A 19,483-nucleotide genomic window follows, 5' to 3' on the forward strand; every position below is an offset into this window, starting at 1 on the left:
GTTTCATTTCTGACCACATTCATCTGTGAGTGAGGAGATAAAAGCCCATTTTTAAAATGGTGTTAAGAGATCTTGCTAACTTTTTAAGGTGTTATTTTCTTCAGTATTTTTGGGGGGTCTTCTCTAACAAGCTGTTGACTTGTTTTTCATGATTTTCTTGTATCATTCTCATTTCTCTTCCCAGTTTTTTCTCTACTTCTCTTACTTGCTTCTCAAAATCCTTTTTGAGCTCTTCCATGGCCTGGGTCCAATTCATATTTTTCTTGGAGGCTTTGGATATAGGAGCTATGACTTTGTTATCTTCTTCTGGTTGTATGTTTTGATCTTCTTTGTCACCAAAGAAAGATTCTATGGTCTGACTCTTTTGTGCAGTTTGCTCATGATCCCAGCCAATTGCTTGAGTTACAAATTTTTTGTTAAGGTAGGGGTCTGCTTCCAGTGTGGAGAATGTATTGTCCCAAGCTTCGGGGGTTTTGTGCAGCTGTTTTCAGAGATACTTCTAGGGCACTGTAAATTTTCAGTTCTTCCAAGGTTGTATGATCAAGGGCAAGGTGTTTACTCCTTTCCTGGCCTGTGCTCTGGTCTATGAGTGACCAAAAGCACTCTTTTCTGCCTTGGAACTGTGAGGAAGATTTCCTCTCCACAGCCACTACAAGCTCCACCATGCCAGTGCTCCTCCTTGCCCAGGACCAGCACCTAGAATGGTGACCCAGATCCAAGCACGGGCAAAGCAAGAGAATCCTACACCAGTACAGATATCCCTGCAATCCCCCTTTGATCAGCCACTTGATTCCCCCTCAGTCTGTGGGCCAAGAGCTCCGGAAACAGCTGCTGCCCTGGGTCTGAGCTGGGGCTGAGGCTGGGACCGAGCTTCTCTCTCACTGTGGTCACAGATTTTTCCTACTGATCTAAGTTGTCTTTGGCCTTTGTGGGTTGAGAAGTCTAGAAACCGCCCCAGCTGCCTGTGATTCAGTCCTCTGAGGCCTGTTCCAGCTTCGCTGAAGCCTGTTTTGCCTGTGCTCCCATGCCAAACTGCGTCCCTCTCCCAACCTGGCACTATAGACCTTTCCAATCAACCATCCAGGTTGTCTGAGGCTGGAAATTTGTTTCACTCTGTCTTTTTGCGGGTTTGGCTGCTTTAGGATTTGTTTAGAGCCATTTTTTACAGATATTTGGAAGGGTTTGGGGAGAGAGCTCAAGCAAGTCACTGCTTTTACTCTGCCATCTTGGCTCTGCCTCTTGTTAACTTTTTCATATCTACTCTGGTAATGTCAAGTGCCTATCAGGTTAGTCAGAAAGATTCCTGGTTCACTTGTGTTCCTACTCATTAGTCTGGCATTAAACCACTGCACAAAGGCCACATGCCTGTCTCTTGGCCCGATTTTGCTGCTTTTACAGGATATCTGTTTTGGTATCTCCCTCCTCAAAATGGAACCTTAAGCAGTAGAACTTGTCAAGTTGGTGGTGGAGAGGGACTTTATTCTCTCTCTGCTTAGATCTAGTAGCAAAAGTAAGGAAAAAAAGTTCTCCTCACTCTCTGGGATTGTGACAGATGTGTTGCATTGTGTGGGTGTCTGTCCTTGAAGATGAAAAGATGAAAAGAAGCTTCCATTCCAGAGCTCCACCCCACAGTCCATATTCAGAGAAAATAAAAATTGGTGGGAGGCCCAACCTAAGAGAAAGAGCCTCAAAAGAAAAATGTTGAAACTTGAAAGAGAAAAAACACCAAGTAGGGAAGTAGTGAACCTTCTAGAAAGGAGCCCTGAATAGGTTCTTTACAGTAGGCTATGAACATGTGTCAAGAACAGAACATGTTGTTCTCTTTATACATTTTTATATATGCATGTGTTCACATACACACATGAATGTCTATAGTACTTGTATACATATATACACATATATGCATGTATATGTATATATATATACACACACACTCAAACATGCATTCTCTATGTATACATGTGTATACCTATAAACCTAATATAAAAGAAAGAACAAAGTATTTTTATTTTTTACTTATCTGTATGTGTTTAAAAGCCTCAACTGAGGGAATTTGTACTTTATGAGAGGTTTTTTGGTTTGTTTTTTGCTTTTTAAGTAGGAGGGTTTCTTTTAAAACAATGGTATTCCCCAAGGTGCTTGAGGAAATCCTGTTCTACCCTGCTGGTTTTACCTCAGAAGAAAAGAATGCTAAATTGTAGGGTGGTGGTGAAAGCTCTTTTCTAATAATTTTCTATGTTAATAGAAAATCAGACTTGACTTCATTGCTATGAGCTGCTGAATCACTGTTTAAATCTGTGACCCCTTTGATGTCTGATTTGCACAGAAGTTGTAAGAGGCCTGGGAAGGAAGAAAGGGAGTAAAAAGGGGATTTTCTGACAGTATTGTAGGAGCCAAGTTTTATTATTCTTATTTTTTTTGAGGGAAAGGATTGTGGTTTCTTTTGTTGTCACAGTTACTATGCCATCTCTACCACACGCACAGACAGAGAGGCGTTCTATATTTGATGTGTATCTCCTTAATAATGAGAACAGACTAAAATGTTTCATTTGTCATTTGTTGTTATCATTAGCAGGGGCTAAATATAGTTAAATCCAAGTGGTGAAATGCGGCGATTTTATAAAGTAAAGAACATCATTCATCATTGACTGAAAATGTGGTTGCACATATTAGAAGCATGGCTTTATAAAGTCCCATTTCCAGTAATGTGGTATTTTTGTTTTGCTTTGAATATTTATGAATCTGAAAACATTTTAAGTGAAATTATGCTTATCAGAAATTGCATGTGCCTATCAACAATCCTTTTTTTTTTAAAAGTAGCATAGAATTAATCAACTAAGCTCAATTTTCAGCTTTTAGCTTTTAAAAGCATTTTTCTGTATTTCTAATACAAAGTGAAAGGATTTAAGCATTCTACCAATATTAGGGGCAAATCCTCAACATGACTTCCCTTCCTGTATAGCTAATAAAAGTTATGATGTAGCCCCTTGGTGGGGGCCATACAAATAACAAGTTTTTAAAAATCTACCAGAAATGTCTAGTGACCACAAAAAGCAATGCTATGAGAATCTCTAGGACAGATTGAACCCCTCCTCAAGTCCTGCTCTGATGCTTCATCAAGGTATGGAGGTGACCCTGGCCTCTCAAAGGTCATGCCGATGAAATATATGCTCAGGAGAAGCCTGCCATGCCACAAAGGCTCAAATTCAAGTCTTGTGACTATCTCTCTGATAGTCACTCACCAGCCTGACTATAGTCAGAAAGGCTCATTACCACATTGGCCATCAGGTGATGAATTTTTTGGTCATGGCAAAAACAATCTACCATAAACGTAGAGAGAATTCAGCATGTGGATCTATGTTGGTAACAAGAACATCTGCATTGACAAATTTCTTGAAGTATCAAAGTGCCTAATAGATTTATAATTCTCTTTATTAAAAAACTCAAAAATGTCAGATAGTTTTAACACATTAAGAAACTTTAAAATGTCAGATAGTTTTAACATAACTCCAATTCACTCAATGAACATATCTAAGTAATGCTTTCAATCATACTGTATTTTGGGGCAAAGTAACACTTCTGCACACAAATCTACATGATGACCCCCAAAGTAACAAATGAATTCCTATATAGTTTGTAAGGGTGATTCCCCCCCCCCCATAAATTAAAAGGTCCAAAATGTGAAATTTCACATTCTAGTCCTTCCCTCCTTTGAGCCAGTTGTTGGACCTTGGGTGAATGGCTTCCATTTTGGGTCTTAGTTTCTTCATGTGTAAAAATGAATGAGCTGTACTAGATGATTCCTTCCAGCTCTGAGATGAATTTTGTACTTACATGCTCCTCTTGCCTGTGTGCATTGCTGCCCCAGAAGTTATGATATTATTTATCTAGCTAGTCTGGGTCATTGAGGACATATGCTTTTACCCTCACAGGTCCTTGATTGGCCAAGAAAGCAGACACAGAATCTTAGACATTCACCATGGACAGGCTTCTCTCCTGTCAATCAATGAGTTTTTTTTTTAAATTATTAAGTACCAGCTATGTGCCAGGCATCATAGAAGGGCAAAAACCCTGTCCCTGGCCTGAAAGATCCCACATTTTATTGGGGGGAGATATGTAAACAATTATGTATATGCACAATATATACAGAGTAAATGGAAGGTAATCTCAGAGGGAAGGCACCAGCCCAGGATGGTTGGAGAAGGGCCATCTGCAGAAGGTGGAATTTGAGCTGAGTCTGGAAGAAAGTCAGGGAATCTAAGAGAAAGTGAGGTGGGAGAGCATTCCAGGCACGAGGGACAACCAATGCAATGATGTTGAATCAGAAGATGAAATGTCATGTTTGAGGAATAGCAAGGAGGCCAGTGGGGCTGGACCATAGAATGAATGAAGGAGAGTAAAGCGTGAGAAGACAGGAAAAGTAGGAAGGGGCCAACTGGTGAAGAACTTTAACCAAACAGAAGCTTTTTTTAATTTTTTATTTTTTAATACATATTGGAGGTGATACATATTCACTGGAGCTTATTAAGCAGAGAGTTGACATAGTGAGACTGGAGCGTCAGGAAAATCAGTTTGGCTTTGTGAAGAAGTCTAGCTGAGAAAGGGAGGTGTCATATAGGATGACAACTGATGTGGATGGCAAATCAAGTGAGGGTTTGCTTGTATATATGTATGTTTGTTTGTTTTAACTATAAGGGAGACATGGATGTAGTTGTAAGTAACAGGGAAGGAGCCAGTAGATGAAGACAGAATAAAGATCAGAGAGTGAGGATGATAATTCAGTCATTTTTTTCAGTCATATCTGACTCTTCATGACCCCATTTGGGGTTTTCTTGTCAAAGATATTGGAGTAGTTTGCCATTTCTTTCTCCAGCCCATTTTTCAGATGAGGAAACTGAGATAAACAGGGTTAAGTGAGTAGGGTCACACAGCTAGTAAGTTTCTGAAGCCAGATTTGAACTCAGGAAAATGAAGCTTCCTGACTTCAGGCCTGGCACTCTATCCACTGAGACACCTAGCTGTAGAGGAACGTAGAGGAATTGGCCTTTGCAAGGAGAAGGCCCACATCCTCATGCAAGACTGATGTTAAGGAGGACATAGCGGGGAAGATATGTGAGTGATGTAAGATGGAGTGTGGGGAAGTGAGGTCTCAGTGAATGATTTTGATTTTTTTCAGTAAAGTATGAGGCTAGGTCCTTAGCTAAGAGAGTGGCTGGGTTGGAGAAGGGGAAATGCAAGTGGGAGGATCCATTAAAGACTGTCTGATAGGTTTGGGATAGCAAATCAGTTAGGGAGATGTAAGGATTGCTTTGCTGCATTGAGGTCAAGTTGAGATTATATAAAATTGTAACGGATCCAGGCGGCATGGTTTCGTGATTTTTCTCCAGGTCTATTCAGCTGCATATGAATTAAAATGTAGAGAGTAAATAGTAGGTATAATCCAGGATTGAGGTTTGGCAAGGCACGATCATCAACTAGACAAGAGGCAAGGGATTCTAGAGAACTTAATGTAGTGCAGAAGTGGGTCAACAAGAAGTCTTCACTTATCGAAGCCTTCTCTTACAGGAGCATCCTTCAACCAATGGCAGGCTTGAAGTAACAAGTGCTCGTTATGGTCCTTGCTGTATTCTTACCCACATCAAATTTTGTCTGTTTGTCTGTTGTTTACCTAAAGCTCTAAACTCAAGAATATTAGGGAAAAGATGCAGAAAGACCATTAGGCCGAACATATTATTTGTTACTATTTTGGGAATAGATTAACTGTGGTATTCATAATGCTTTTCCAGTGCCCCCTCCTTAAGCCTAATCCCAACCCTCCGCACTACCATCTTTCAGCTCCAGCGCTTCTGGGTTGAAGTCTCTGTTCCTGAGGCAAAGCAACCAAGCTTTCCTTGAAGGAGTGTTAAAAGACATTCATCCCTTAGAGACTGCACAAATCCTTCCTAGGAAAGTGGTTCATACCTCTTTTAATAAAAGCATACTTCAGGTTGACAACTTTTGATAGCATTTATTTTTTTCCCCTGCATTTTTTTTAAAGAATTTATTGATATCCTTTGTTTTTGCATTACCTTCATTTCAGACTATAGACTTCCCTCCCTTCCTTACACAGGAACCTTCCCTTGTAACAAAGAATAACAAAGAAAGAAGGAGAGAAAGCAATTCAGCAAAAATTACTATCTCTGTGTGTTTGCAATACAGCCTTTCCCTGTTTTAGTGGAAAGTGTGTATAAATATGAAACACAGGAGTGAGGATATCCAGTAGTTAACGTTACAGTCAGTAAGACTCTTGCATGTGTCTTCATGTTCTAGTTCATTCCCCACCAAACCAATTTGAAAAAAAAAAAAAGAAAAAGAAAAAAAACCTGTGTAGACATAGTTCCTGTTCGTTGCTTTGCAGAGCCTTTAATGCGTCCTCTTTTGAGGCGGGAATAAGCTTTGGCTTCAAAAGGAGAGTGAGGTAGGAGGAGATTGGGTTTGTCCAACACTTTCTAAAGCAAAGGGAGTTTGTTACTACACTTCAAGGTGTTTAACAAAATCATTTGCATTTGAATGCTGATCCCTTTGAGTATGGGGCACACAGGAAACAGGCTTCTAAATGATAGATAAACTCTCCCTTTCTACAGGGAAGCTTCAAGTCAGGGCAACTGTGCTCTGGCCCCAAGGCTTAAGCCAAATCCTCTTCAGATCATAGTTAATGCTGCACCTGATTCTACAGCAGCTGCTGCTTTTGAACAGTATGATGCTTCTCCTGCCCCAGAGGACTTGAAAGTAGCCTTTCTGCAGCGCTTTCAGCCTTTGTAGATGCAACGAGAAAAACACAGGTTGTGAGATGAACCCAGGATTCCAGTTTGGGAATTCACCACCCAGCACTTAGCAGTCAGTGAGTTGAACCATTTGTCAATGCTTCCCTTCATAGCCATGGTTTAACTAGAAGAAAAGGTGACTATCTCAAATGGTGAAATGTTTGTGCAGAAATTTTTCCAGATGATACATTTGGTTATAGTGTTTGTTTTTTGTTTTTTTTTTCCTACGAATGTATGAACATCTGATTTTTTTTTTCCAAGAGGTTATTCAAATCACTTCTCTATAAGGGAGGGGCCTGGAAGGGAGGAAAAGTGACGAAGCAGGTGTGTGTGTGTGTGTGTGTGTGTGTGAGAGAGAGAGAGAGAGAGAGAGAGAGAGAGAGAGAGAGAGAGAGAGAGAGATTTCTTGAAGATCAGTTTCAATAACATCATCCTTAAAAATAAAGACATTTAGGATAGAACTTCTGCTTCACTGAATTGCCAAGGCGACCTTTAGGGCAACCCTGTTAATCTTGGAGATTACAGGAAGGTCAATATAGCCACTGATCCATCCTTTCCTGTGACCTAGACTGGAATGCCACCCACTAACTCTCATGCTTTTCAAGTCAGTTTCCTCTAAGCACAAGTCAGCTCTTTTTATTTTTTGCAATAGAGTAACCTGAAACCATACTATAGCTATAAGAGCACTTACTGCTATATATCCCAAAGGAAGTGAAACTTTATGAAGGTTATGAAAATTAGGATATGGTCATTGTGAAATCTCAGGGTATCTTTTAATTGAACCCTCATAGATATTCACTTATCCTGGGCTAGGATAAAATTGAGCAGGACCTCATTAAAGAAAATATCCATATATGACTAGGGTAGGTGAGAGATGCAGGAATATAGGTCATGGTTTGAAAATAAATAAATAAACAAAAAAATAAACTATTACATCCTGATATGTCAATAGAAGCATCTTTTCCTGGGCTGTAGCCCTGATAGGGGCTTGGGATTCATTACACATTAGGTTTATTTTGGGACTCACAGATTTAGAGCTGGAAGGCACCTTAGAGACTATCTAATTTAACACCCATATTTTATAGATGAAGAAGTTAAGAGGCTTGCCAAGGTCACATATATACTAAGGTGCAGAACTGGGGTTTGAACTCAGTTCCTCAGATTCCCTTATTCATTGCTCTTTTTTCTATACTCTGCTGCATTTTCTGAGAGGCAAGGGCTTGGGGTGAGATGCATCAATGAAAAATGTAGGTGTATTCTCTGTGCACAAAGACTTGGCATAACAAAAATAGCTTTTGCACCACAAAAGCTATTAAGTATAAACCAGTAATAATTGATATAATTTAGAAGATAGAGGTGTTGGTGGCACAGTGCTTACTCTTGAGAGAGCCTGGCACCTACCATTTCTGGAAGAAGTATTTGCATCTTTAATATTCAGTGTGATTGCAGAAGAATACTGTGGTTGTTTCATGAAAGGAACTCTCCACCCCAATGCTGAATGGATGTGGTTAGATATTTAGGTAGTTTTCTGCCCTGTTTCAATAGCTGTGAATTTCAAGGGGGAATGGAATAGCTTCAGTGAAAAGAATGCTGAGGGGAGAATCATGTTTTTTGCTGCCATCTACAGATGTCAAAGTGCATTTCTATAAAGTCTCAGCAAAGAAAACAGGTCATCCTAGAGCAGAAATGAATGAAAATGTGTCTAAAAGATTTTTAAAAATATATTTCATAAATATATCCTGATAGTAATAACATTTTGAGTACAGTATTGGAGTATTTTATTTTGCTTACTCTTCTGGCTAAAAATGTTATCTGTAGCAATCAGCAGTATTGTCTTTTTAACATTTCAAATTATCAGAGTGAAAATTTGTGTTATTATGAATGTCACAACACTGGAATACTGGAAGTATTGATATCTAAGGTCATGTCTAGCTCTAACAGTCTGTAAGTCTATGACATATTCAGAAATGAGTCTGAGGGTTGTCTTTCAGGGATAGTTTAGCTTCAGTACTGACTGTAAGAAGTGTGATTAAAAGTGAGTTGTAGGGAATTTTATGAGGATGAATGATAAACTGGATAACCTTTTAAGGTCCCTTCTATGACAGACCTGCTGGGGGAAAAATGATTTAGAATAACATATACTGCAGTAAGATGGTACCTTTAGCTGCTTCTGCCCTCATGTTTCATTCGTATATTTGCCAGGCTTATAATGACACCTTGCAAACATCTTTTTGTATTATTACTTAAAGGGTCAAATTTAGACAGGGATTACTGGAAAAGCGCTGGATGGAGAGAAAAGAAATGGCCATTAAGGAAACAAAGGAACAAGAAGAAAGAGAGAAGAGGCTAGAGGCCCTCAGGAAACAGGTGGTTTTGTTTAATTTGAGTATTTGAATATGCAATTAAAGATGCTTCTAAATACTATAATGTGATAGCTACTAAAGTTAATTTCAAGACATCTGCTTTTTGAAGTCAAACTCTTCAGAATTTGGATACATTATAGGGATTTAGATCTAGATGACACCTAGTTCACATAGGTCACCTCTTTTATTGGAAAGATATGAAAACTGGGCATCAGACAGTAGAAGTGAGAAGTACCTTGCTGGTCACTCAGTCAGCCACAGAGCTTGGATTCCAACCCAGATTTTCTAGTGCTCTTTCTAACGCAGACCTTCACTCAAAGGAGAAGAGTTGTTCATTGAAATCACATTTATGTTATCTGAAATGGCCAGTTCCTGAGTTTATTTAAACTTCATCCACACCTTTAGAAATCTCTCCTAAGACTCAGTGCCTCCATGTCACCTCTAGTTTGTTAACACTTTGATAATAATTGAGAGTAGTAAAATTCTGCCATAATAGCCCAGGGATTAAAACAGTTGCAAAGAAGCTGTTAGGCCTTTGCCTGGGCTTTGAGACGTCCTCAATTCAAGAGAACTTATAACTGCTTTTTAAATACAACATTTCTGCAGAATTGAGGGTTATGTAATAGTATTTAATACCTGAAGCAATAGTTCACTTGCTATGGGTATTGAAAGTAGATAACAAGAATAAAAAGTTAAGGGCTGGAATTTCAGGTCATGTGACCAACAAGATGGAGGACTAGACATTTTCTCTGACCCCATGATCTTTCAAACCTCTTCAAAACAGAAAACATACACCCAAAATAAAGTGAGTTCAGCCGTCTCCATGATCTAGCACACCAAGAATACAAGAGAAATTTTTAACAAATATACATGAACTGATGCCTACCCTGAGCTCAGTCAACAACCCTCCATCAATGCCTATTATGCTCCCAACAGCAAGGCTGCACTAACCAACCCAAGGACCCAACACATACGCTTGCAACAAAACTCAATTCTATACCCCAGTCCCCCCTTTCTCTTTCCAGTACTGTGGAGATCCTGGCTCCAGGATGCAGAAATTTGCTTGGACTGAGACAGTCATTTGGTGCCACACCAGCAGCTTTCTATGCTGCAAAAGATCTCTGTTGGAAAACAGTGGAACAGAGGCAAAGTGATAGGACAAATATTTGGGCCTGAGATAGAGCTCAACCCCCTCCCAAAGTCCCTACCCCAAGCCTTAGAAACCTAAACTACAGAAATAAACCCATGACTTTTAGTGCCAGATGAGAGGACTGAGGAACAGAGGGAGTAGGACAGGGGACTAGGACAGGACATTGGATGTGAGGCACTGTGAGGAACTTCATTAAATTTTAGGGAAAGAGTACTATGTTCAGCTGGGGCCATTTCTGTTCCCTAAAGTGTTGCTTGGAGCAGAGACCTAGGCTAGTAAACTGTGAATTGCCTAGAGTAGGAGGAGGCTGAGATGCTTTGAAATCCAGCTTCCAGAGAAACTACCATCAGAGGGGAGGGAGTCAGGAAGTGAGCAACAGGTGGAAATAAGTGCCGAAAAAGACTAACTTATCCAACATTTCAGGAAGGAGAAAAACTCTAAGACCTTGAACATAAGCAGATAAATCAACAGGGAAAACATGAACAGATGAAGAAAATATGGTCTCCAGATCTAGTAAATGAATAAATACTGTGAACTGAAGGAAAACAATCCAATGTTTGATAAGACAGAGAACCCTGTGAAATTTGAGGAGAACATAGAACCACAATACACTATTCCTGAGTGGTTAAAAGAGAAATGAGAATTATGAGAGCAAATTTTTTGCCTACACAACAAAAATAATGTGCAGGATAGTCTGCACATTAAGTCTGCTGCAATGGCAAGTCTCACCAAAGACTCAAAAGAGAGAATAATAAATTAGAGATGCAAATATACATAAATGAAGGGTGATCTAGAATAAGGAAGCAAAAAATAATAACATTAAAAGAAAATATGGTCATTATCCATGCAAAACATACTATCATACTAAGTATGCACTAAACATAGTACATCGTACACAGTACTGAACATACTAAGACAGGTTGTATAAAGAAAACCAAAGGATCATAGGTCTTCTAGAAGAACAAGACAAGACAAAAAAACAAAAAACAAACAAAAAAAAAACCAGCACCTGAATACCATATTGTAAGAAATAATACAAAAGAACTGCCCAGAACTTCTGAACTTAGAAAATGAAATGCCAATTGAAAGAATTCATAGATTGCCTCCAGAAAAACACCCAAAGCCACAAATTCCAAGATATATGGTGTTTGAATTTAACAATTTAATTAAAAAACAACAAAGTTCTCCAAATGATCAAGAGAAAGACCTTCAAATACAAAGAAAAGGAATTTTTTTTTCTTTTTGTATGGGTTTACATTTGAACTGTCTTATCATAGAAGCACAGGATTTAAAACTAACTAGAATAATATGGAGACAATGTGGTAGAGGAGAAAAAGTGCTATTTCTGGAGTCAGAGCAATTAGGCTCAAATTCTGGCTCTGATCCTTGCCTGTGTGACCTTGGGCAAATCACTTAACCTGGCTCAGCCTCAGTTTCCTCATCTTTAAAATGAGGGTATTGGACTAGGTGGTCTTGAAGGTCCTTTCTAGGTCTTGGTTTATGATCCTGTGAGGAAGTCATCTAGTCATAGGTTCCTAGATATGGAGCTAGAAAGATTCTCAGAGGCCATCTGGGTAAACCCTCTCATTTTACAAATAAGAAAATTCAGGCCCAGAGAGGTCAAGTGAATTTCCCAAAGTCACACATACACACACACACACACACACACACACACACACGCACACACACACAGAGCAGAGTCATTATTTAAACTGATTTTTCTGACTCCGAATTCAATTTTCTTTACACTAATACACCATGATTATATTATGGAACTACTAAGCATTTGCTTAGAGGCATATAAGTTACTTTGATTCTTTATACTTTTCTGGGGTGTGATGGGGGTGGAGGTCGGGGAGGACATAGTAGCTGTGACCTGCACCCCCTGAAAACTACCTAATGATCTGGTACAATGGGAACTGGTTCAACCAGAATCTAAAGATACTCTGAACCCTTGAATTTAATGCTACCCTTTAGTTTACCCAAACCTCCTTTACTCCGGATTGACTTAAAAGAGATTGTGCTCACGAGAGAGCTGTGTCAGCCAGTTTTCATAGTCACATTTTACCAAATGTGCAGGATATTGATGTTGAAGTGAAACTTTGTGATGCTTGTTAGGTATTTGCAGGGACATAAAAATTAAGTCCACTTGCCATTTGCACTTCCCTGGGTTGATATTGCTCTATTCATTTTTCAACAGCCTGGAATCAGAAAGAGAACCAAGTTAGATTTTTAAGTATATGGTCTCATGATCCTGTTTTTAACTATTGATTGCAGTCTTGAGATTCTTAATTTGAAATTAATCTGCTTTGTAGGTTTCTAAGATAGGTTTTGTGGTTTTATTATTATTCATTTTATCTTCTCCTCTGGATTTTTGTTATATTAATCAACTTTTCAGGCTTTAGTACAAATTGGTTAAAGATAACTAAAAATAACTAATTTGCTTCTGCATCATTTAGCTTTGTTGCACATTCTAATTAGCATCATTTTCTGTTCTGTTAGGTTTCCATTGTGGCCCAAGTTGATCATGTTAGAATGATGGCAGATACATTGGCCTCAAAAGCCAGAATGGGAATTGGAACCGAAGAAGAATTTGTTCTTCAAAAGCCACTCTTCAAATTGAATACATATACAGAACCCCAGGTCATTGTTATATTTGGTGGATTGTGATTTGAGAAAATTAGAATGATCAGGGTGGATAACTGTGCTGTGCTAATTATGATTAGAGTCAAACTAGCCTGGGGCAATTGGGGCTCTGTTCAAGATACTTTTATGTTGAAGAGAAGCAAGACCTCCCTCCAGCCCCACCACCTCTGCCCCTTGACCCAAAAGACTCATTTCCTAATTCCTTCTTACCCATTTGGGGTTGCTGTGACCTGAGGTCCATGTCCTTCCTGTCCCTATCCCAAACCACCTTCTCCCCTGGAGTGGAGTAGAGAGTTCCCTCTTCTCACTTTTGAACATTGGTTTGGGGGCATCTGTTGGGAGAGGGGCTGGTCACCATGGATGAACTAAGAAGATTGACTTGGAAAGGAAAAGGCCAGGTGGCCTACTACCCCTCTCCCATTCCTCTACCTCACTTAGTAAAGTCAGCCTTATCACTACCCATTTCCCTATCTTCCTCTGCCTCCATTTCCAGTATGATCTTCCTACCTTTCTAGCCTTCTTATACCTTACTCTCCTCCATGTCTAATTACACTGGCGTACTTGTAGTTCCTCCAACTTGAAACTCTTTCCCTGATCTCTGTGCCTTTGAACTCACTGTCTCTTATGCCTGGAATGCTCTTCCCCCTCACCTCTGCCCCTTAGATTCCCTGGCTTCCCTCAAGACTCAATTTAAATTCTAACTTTTGCAGGAGGCCTTTCCTAGGCTTCCTACCCCAAGCCAGCTAATACATATTATTATTACCTTTCAGGCTACCCTTATCTACTCCATATATGTCATATAAATATAAACACACATATACACATATATACATATATATACACATACATATGTATGTGGTTATTTGCATATTATCTCCCCCTTTAAAATGTATGATTCTTAAGGCAGGGATTGTTATTGGTTTTTGCTTTTATTTGTATCTCCAGTTCTTAGAACTAGTGCAGTTCTTGATATATAGTAAGAGCCTTATAAATGCTTGTTGACTGATTGTTTGACCCTTTAGAACCCACCCCTGGATCAGCTACTTACCAGCTATATGATCTTAGGAAAGTCACTTCTCCTCTTTAAGTCTAGTTTTCCCATCTATAAATGAGGAAGTTAAATTAGATGACCTCCAGTTTCCTTTCTGACTCTAATTCTATTATCCCAGTTCTCTTCCTCTCACATTCCTACCATCTTTCTGGTGCGCACTGAAATCTAACTTTCTCTTGAAAGTAGCTCACACCTTGGCATCCAACCCCAGCTGTTCCTTCTCCCACACATTCTAACATGAAGAGCCAGCAGAAACTGGCATATTTCTTGTTCCCTCTTGCCACTTTTAGGTCCTCTCTAGTCTGTCATCACTCAGCAACTACATCTAGTTCTTTAAAGTTCATTCTTCCTGTCCAGATCCTTGTTATAGTAGAGTATGGACTCCACGTAGTTCTCCCTGCTCTCTGATAAGTTCAGTAGCTGGATCACAATCTTTTTTCTCATCCTGAATCCTTACCAATTCAAATAACCTTGTCTCCGAACTCTTCAACCTTTTCAACACTCACGACCTCAGTCACATGTTTACCTCAACAAAGCACATAATATACCTTAGATCCAATCCTCCCTGCAAATGAACTTACCCCAGTTGTTAGGAATCCTATTTAGGTCTATGATGATGACAAAGTAAAGCTCTTAAGCTATGAATTGTCTTCTGGCATTTGAAAACTGTGGTTTGAACCATCTTTGTAGTCAAGATGTAATACCTAATTAGTGTATATTATTTCATAATAATGCTAGTTAATAGAAAATATTTGAATAAATAGTTAATACCCAAACTGTTTATGTAAAGTTATTTTCAAAATCTATCACTGACTTTTTTTTTTAACCTTTGCAAATGTAAAAGAGAATGTATCTTTTAAATTCCCCTTGAAGGGCTAATTTTATGCTTATATTTGGTTGCTTAATACTCCTATACTGCACCAAAGAAGGTCCTTCTAGTTCAATGTTCTCATAATGTGGAAATTATTTTTAAATCTTTATAATCCTTTAAAAGGAAACACTGATAAAGCTTTCCTACATCTTTTTTCTATTTTTGGCTACATTTTTAAAAACTATTTTGACTATTACAAATACCCAAATTTACTACAAAGGACATATGAAGAAAGATGCTATATGCATCCAGAAAAAGAACTGATAAATAGAGAGATGTATAGAATGCTTTTGCATACACATACACAGAGATTTGTGTCTAATGGTAGCCATCTCTAGGGTGGGTGGGGGAGAGAAAAAAAAAGAAATGTATGTGATAACTTTATTATATATTTAAAAGGAATAGCAAGTTGTACAAAATAGATTTTCAGTCTCATATATAATAATCTTTTAAAAATTATATTGTTATGGAAATGCTTATTTTATTCCATAAATTAAAAATAAAATAAATTTTAAAAAGAATTAAAATAGATGGGAAATTTTATGCATAAGGAATATTGCTTAGCATAACAAAAAAGTAGAGTACCTACTCTTTTTTTTTTGGGGCGAGGTATTCGGGGTTAAGTGACTTGCCCAAGGTCATACAGCTAGTAAGTTTCAAGTATCTGAGGTCAGATTTGAACTCAGGTCCTCCTGACTCCAAGGCCAGAGCTCTATCTATTGTGCCACCTAGCTGCCCTGAGAGTACCTGTTCTTTAGAGTAACAGGATTAAAGAAGGCCAACACTACACATAAATATGCAAATGTGAAGGCTTTGAGTTTGTGTCATATAAGGATAGTTTGAAGGAACTGAGGATGTTTAGCCTGAAGGACAGTAGGAAGAGGAACCCACCGCTTCTCTAGGCACCCCATCCAACTTTTGAACAGCTGTAATAGTTTGTGATCCTAAAATCAAACTGAAATTGAGCTCTTTGCAACTTTTGCCCATTACTCATGGTTCTGTCCTCCAATCTTTCCTCCAAACGACAGCTCCAGTTTAGCTGGAGCCCATTTGTCAGGTAAGTCAAAGTGATCATTTCTTTCATTTATGGGTCAGACTAGGTAGTTGCTGAAGACCTTTCTAACTTTCAATTTCTGTGATTCCTTAGACCACGAAAAAAAGTACATGTATTTGGCTTTTGTGAATGAATAAATATCTTTGAAAGATTTTTGGTGTACGAGACTATCTCAAACCCTGCCTTAATTTTTTTTTCAATGATTGCATGTTAACTATCACGAACCCTTCTAATTCCTTAAAGAAAAAAAGGGGAAAACTCTATCAGTGTTCTTTTTATTGGATTGGAATACTTAAAACAAAACAAAACAAAACAAAAAAACAAACCAACTTTCCTTCCTAAACCAGTTCTCCCAGAGTTTCTGGTTTCTGTTAATGGCATTCCATTTGCCTAGTCATGCAGGCTATCTTAAGATTCAGTCTTCTATGACAGCTCCCCTTTCTTCTCAAGCTACCCTAATTTAATCCTTCCAATCTTAATCTAAGGCCTATCCAGTATTCAGTAATAATAAGAGCTAACATTTGTATCGTGCATTAAGGTTTGCAAAATGCTTGATCCTCACAACAACCCAGGGAGGCAAATACTATTATCCCAATTTTATAGGTGAGAAAACTGAGGCAAACAGAAGCTAAGTGATTTGCCTAGAGTCACAGAGCTAATATGTGTCTGAGGCAGGATTGAACTCAGGCCTTTCTGACTCCAAGTCCTGTGCTCTATCCTTTGCATCTCCTAGCTGCTTTTACTCAAATGATCTGTAATCTCATAGATGAGGGCATTCCCTCTGATAATGGATATTAAAATACCTTCATACCTGCCTCCTCAGTGCTGATCTTATCCTTGTCTTCCAATGAGTTTGTCACAGGGAGGTCAACCTAGATAAATGGTTGGGGCCCCCATAGTTTTTGCTTGGCATTAGGAAGATACTAATGAAGCAAAAGAGATGTCCACTAATTATCTCTTGTTTTTACCACATGACCAGCCCATCTTTTTTGCTCAAACATTTCTTCTGTGGCATCTTTTACATTGGTTCGCCTTCATAATTTGTTGTTTGTGTCATATGTTGCAGTTTGCTGCACCACCATGTTCCTGTTAACTTTTGGATAAAATTCATTTTTAGTTCTCTAGAGATTATATAACTTGTAGCTATACAACAAAACCAAGTTAATATTGCTATTTAAAAGGCTGGTTCTTTGTTTCAGGGAACAATTTAGGATCATTAAAAGAACTTTGTAATTTTACAAAAACAATCCGACCCATCTCCTCTGCCCATTAAATTCTGGGCCCAGCTCAATTTCCATTTGCAGTTTGTGTTTCATGTATACATATACAAACATGCATGTGTGGACCCATACATATATCATGTTTTTGATATGAGTACGTATCAATCTAGAAATTCGTCATTCTTTATCCACTTAGTTTTTCCTAGGTAGATAGGCCAAATTTTGAGTGATTATAGAGGTCATGCAGGAAACTTTTTGATGTTCTAAGATGTGATGCAATCATCACAATGTCATCTACAAATAGATGCATCTGGAGGACCTCACTATCTTAATAGGAATTACCCCTTCAACTTGGACTCATAAGCGTCACTATTATAGTAGTTGTAGTTATCACATACTTCTTTGTATTTTATTTATAGATGCATGTATTTTTTTTCTCTTACTAGAATATAAGTTCCTTGGTGTTAGAGACTATGACTCCTTGTACATCTAATCTGCTTCCATCATTAGCATAGTGCTTTGTACTTGGTAGGTATTCAGTAAATGTCTGAATGCTGAACTTTTCATTGAAAAATCAAACATTTTCTATTCTACTATATTTTTGTGCATTTCTACTAGACAAATGATTTTAAGGGTTTGGAGATTTCATATTTTTATCTAGTCATTTCATTTTTGTTTCCTTTTTCTTTAAACTTATGACTCCCTTTTCATCATCTGGGAGGACTTCAATGACACATGAAAGTCTTCATTTGCTAAAATCTATATGTGGTCAACTTCTTATCATTGTATCTCTTGGCACTTAACATTCATAGACTGAATGTAAGAGGAATAGGGTCCAATCAGCTGTAAATGAAAGAACAAAACTGAATTACTCATCTGTCTGTTCCCACTTAAAATCAGATTGATGGAGACATTGCCAGTCCTGCTTAAAATAGAAACTCAGTGATTTATTGGTTAAGTTGTATTGACTTATTTTCTTTCCAATAGTTGCTATTTATTTAAACTTGATCTATACATTGTCAAATCATTATGTGAAAATCTATTAAATAAATATTGGTACCTACTTTAATATCAGTGCAAGGAAAATGGAGCTTGGCAATATATATTTTGCCTCTGCAAGGAAGATGTTGTACAATTTTAGTCAATAAGTTTAGATATAAGGATAAACTGAAGCTAAGAAGATATTACCCCATCTCTTTGACACTTTAACTAATTAACAGTAAATTATTCACATGTAGTTTTTTATAGATCCAATGAGTTAACATATATAAAATGCTATGCAAACCTTAAAATATTATTTAAATGGTAGCTTTAAAAAAGTTTGAATTATATTACATGGCATTGATATTTTACTTTCAAAAGATTGTAAATAATTTTATTATGAACTACAATAACATGTTTACATACAAACATTTTATCTTCTGTAAAGAAAATGTGTATAACTTTGGAAACTATGACAGTGAATGTTGCTGGTATTCTTATTTAATTATATTTCATTTTCTTTCTCCAGATAATTTCTGACCCCAGACTTCGTATTGAGTTAGCTCTTCGAGAAGCTGGACTTCACAGAACACTTTATGCAAAAGAGATCTTGCCAAAAATTAGTCCTTACAAACTTCCAAGAAGAGACATGGCATCTACTGTCTTTCAGATGTAGACTTCAGTTGCAAGTCCCATCGTATACAAGCAAGAGCCTTCTTTTTGATTCAGATATAAACTATCCTCAAAAGAAATTTGTTAACTATTAATTTACTATGTCTTAGATACTTGATTATTAATATGTGGAGTGATTTCATTTGCAAATAAAATTCTTGTATGATTCTCATTACATATTGAATTGTTCCCCATATCTTTACAAAATAAAGTTTTGTTATCAGATTCCTTAAGAGTAGAATTTATGAAAGACATATATAGTATCATTTAAAAAGTTACATTTTGAGATTGATATTTTATATGATGAACACAAAATAACTTTGCAAAACAAAATAGTCATTGGAAAGAATTAGATAATATGTGGCTGCTGTCAGCTAGTCTTCATTTCCATTTGTTATTTCAGAATTTGACTTTTTAATTATGAAAGCTTCATTATCATTAATACTTCTATTATCCCTTGATTATTATAGGAGGAGACTCAACCTTTCTCTAAATTTAGAAACCAATTTGGTGCATCATGTTTACTGCAAACCAATCATCCAAGCAATTTCATTTTGCAAATTATTCCTTAAGAATAAATTAGAAACTAGAAATAGCATTTCAACCACAGGAATACTGAAATTTCTTTATTTTAGCAAAGAAAAATCTGTTGAAATAGATGGAATAATAAAA

At 37.6% G+C, this 19,483-nt stretch overlaps 1 protein-coding gene across 1 annotated transcript in view; it reads left to right on the forward strand.

Annotated features, from left to right (window-relative positions):
• LOC114045630 (coiled-coil domain-containing protein 148-like) overlaps positions 1-18,901 on the forward strand; it is a 194,003-nt gene extending 175,102 nt beyond the window's left edge. The window contains exons 12-14 of the mRNA XM_027865705.1: positions 9,053-9,170; positions 12,819-12,959; positions 18,669-18,901. Of these exons, the coding sequence (XP_027721506.1) occupies positions 9,053-9,170; positions 12,819-12,959; positions 18,669-18,815 (406 nt within the window). The 3' untranslated portion in view covers positions 18,816-18,901. The remainder of the gene's footprint in view (positions 1-9,052; positions 9,171-12,818; positions 12,960-18,668) is intronic.
• The last annotated feature ends 582 nt before the right edge of the window (positions 18,902-19,483 follow it).

This window comes from Vombatus ursinus, unplaced genomic scaffold (genome assembly GCF_900497805.2).
Source record: "Vombatus ursinus unplaced genomic scaffold, bare-nosed wombat genome assembly UNPS02014779.1, whole genome shotgun sequence".
Classification (NCBI taxonomy): Eukaryota; Metazoa; Chordata; class Mammalia; order Diprotodontia; family Vombatidae; genus Vombatus; species Vombatus ursinus.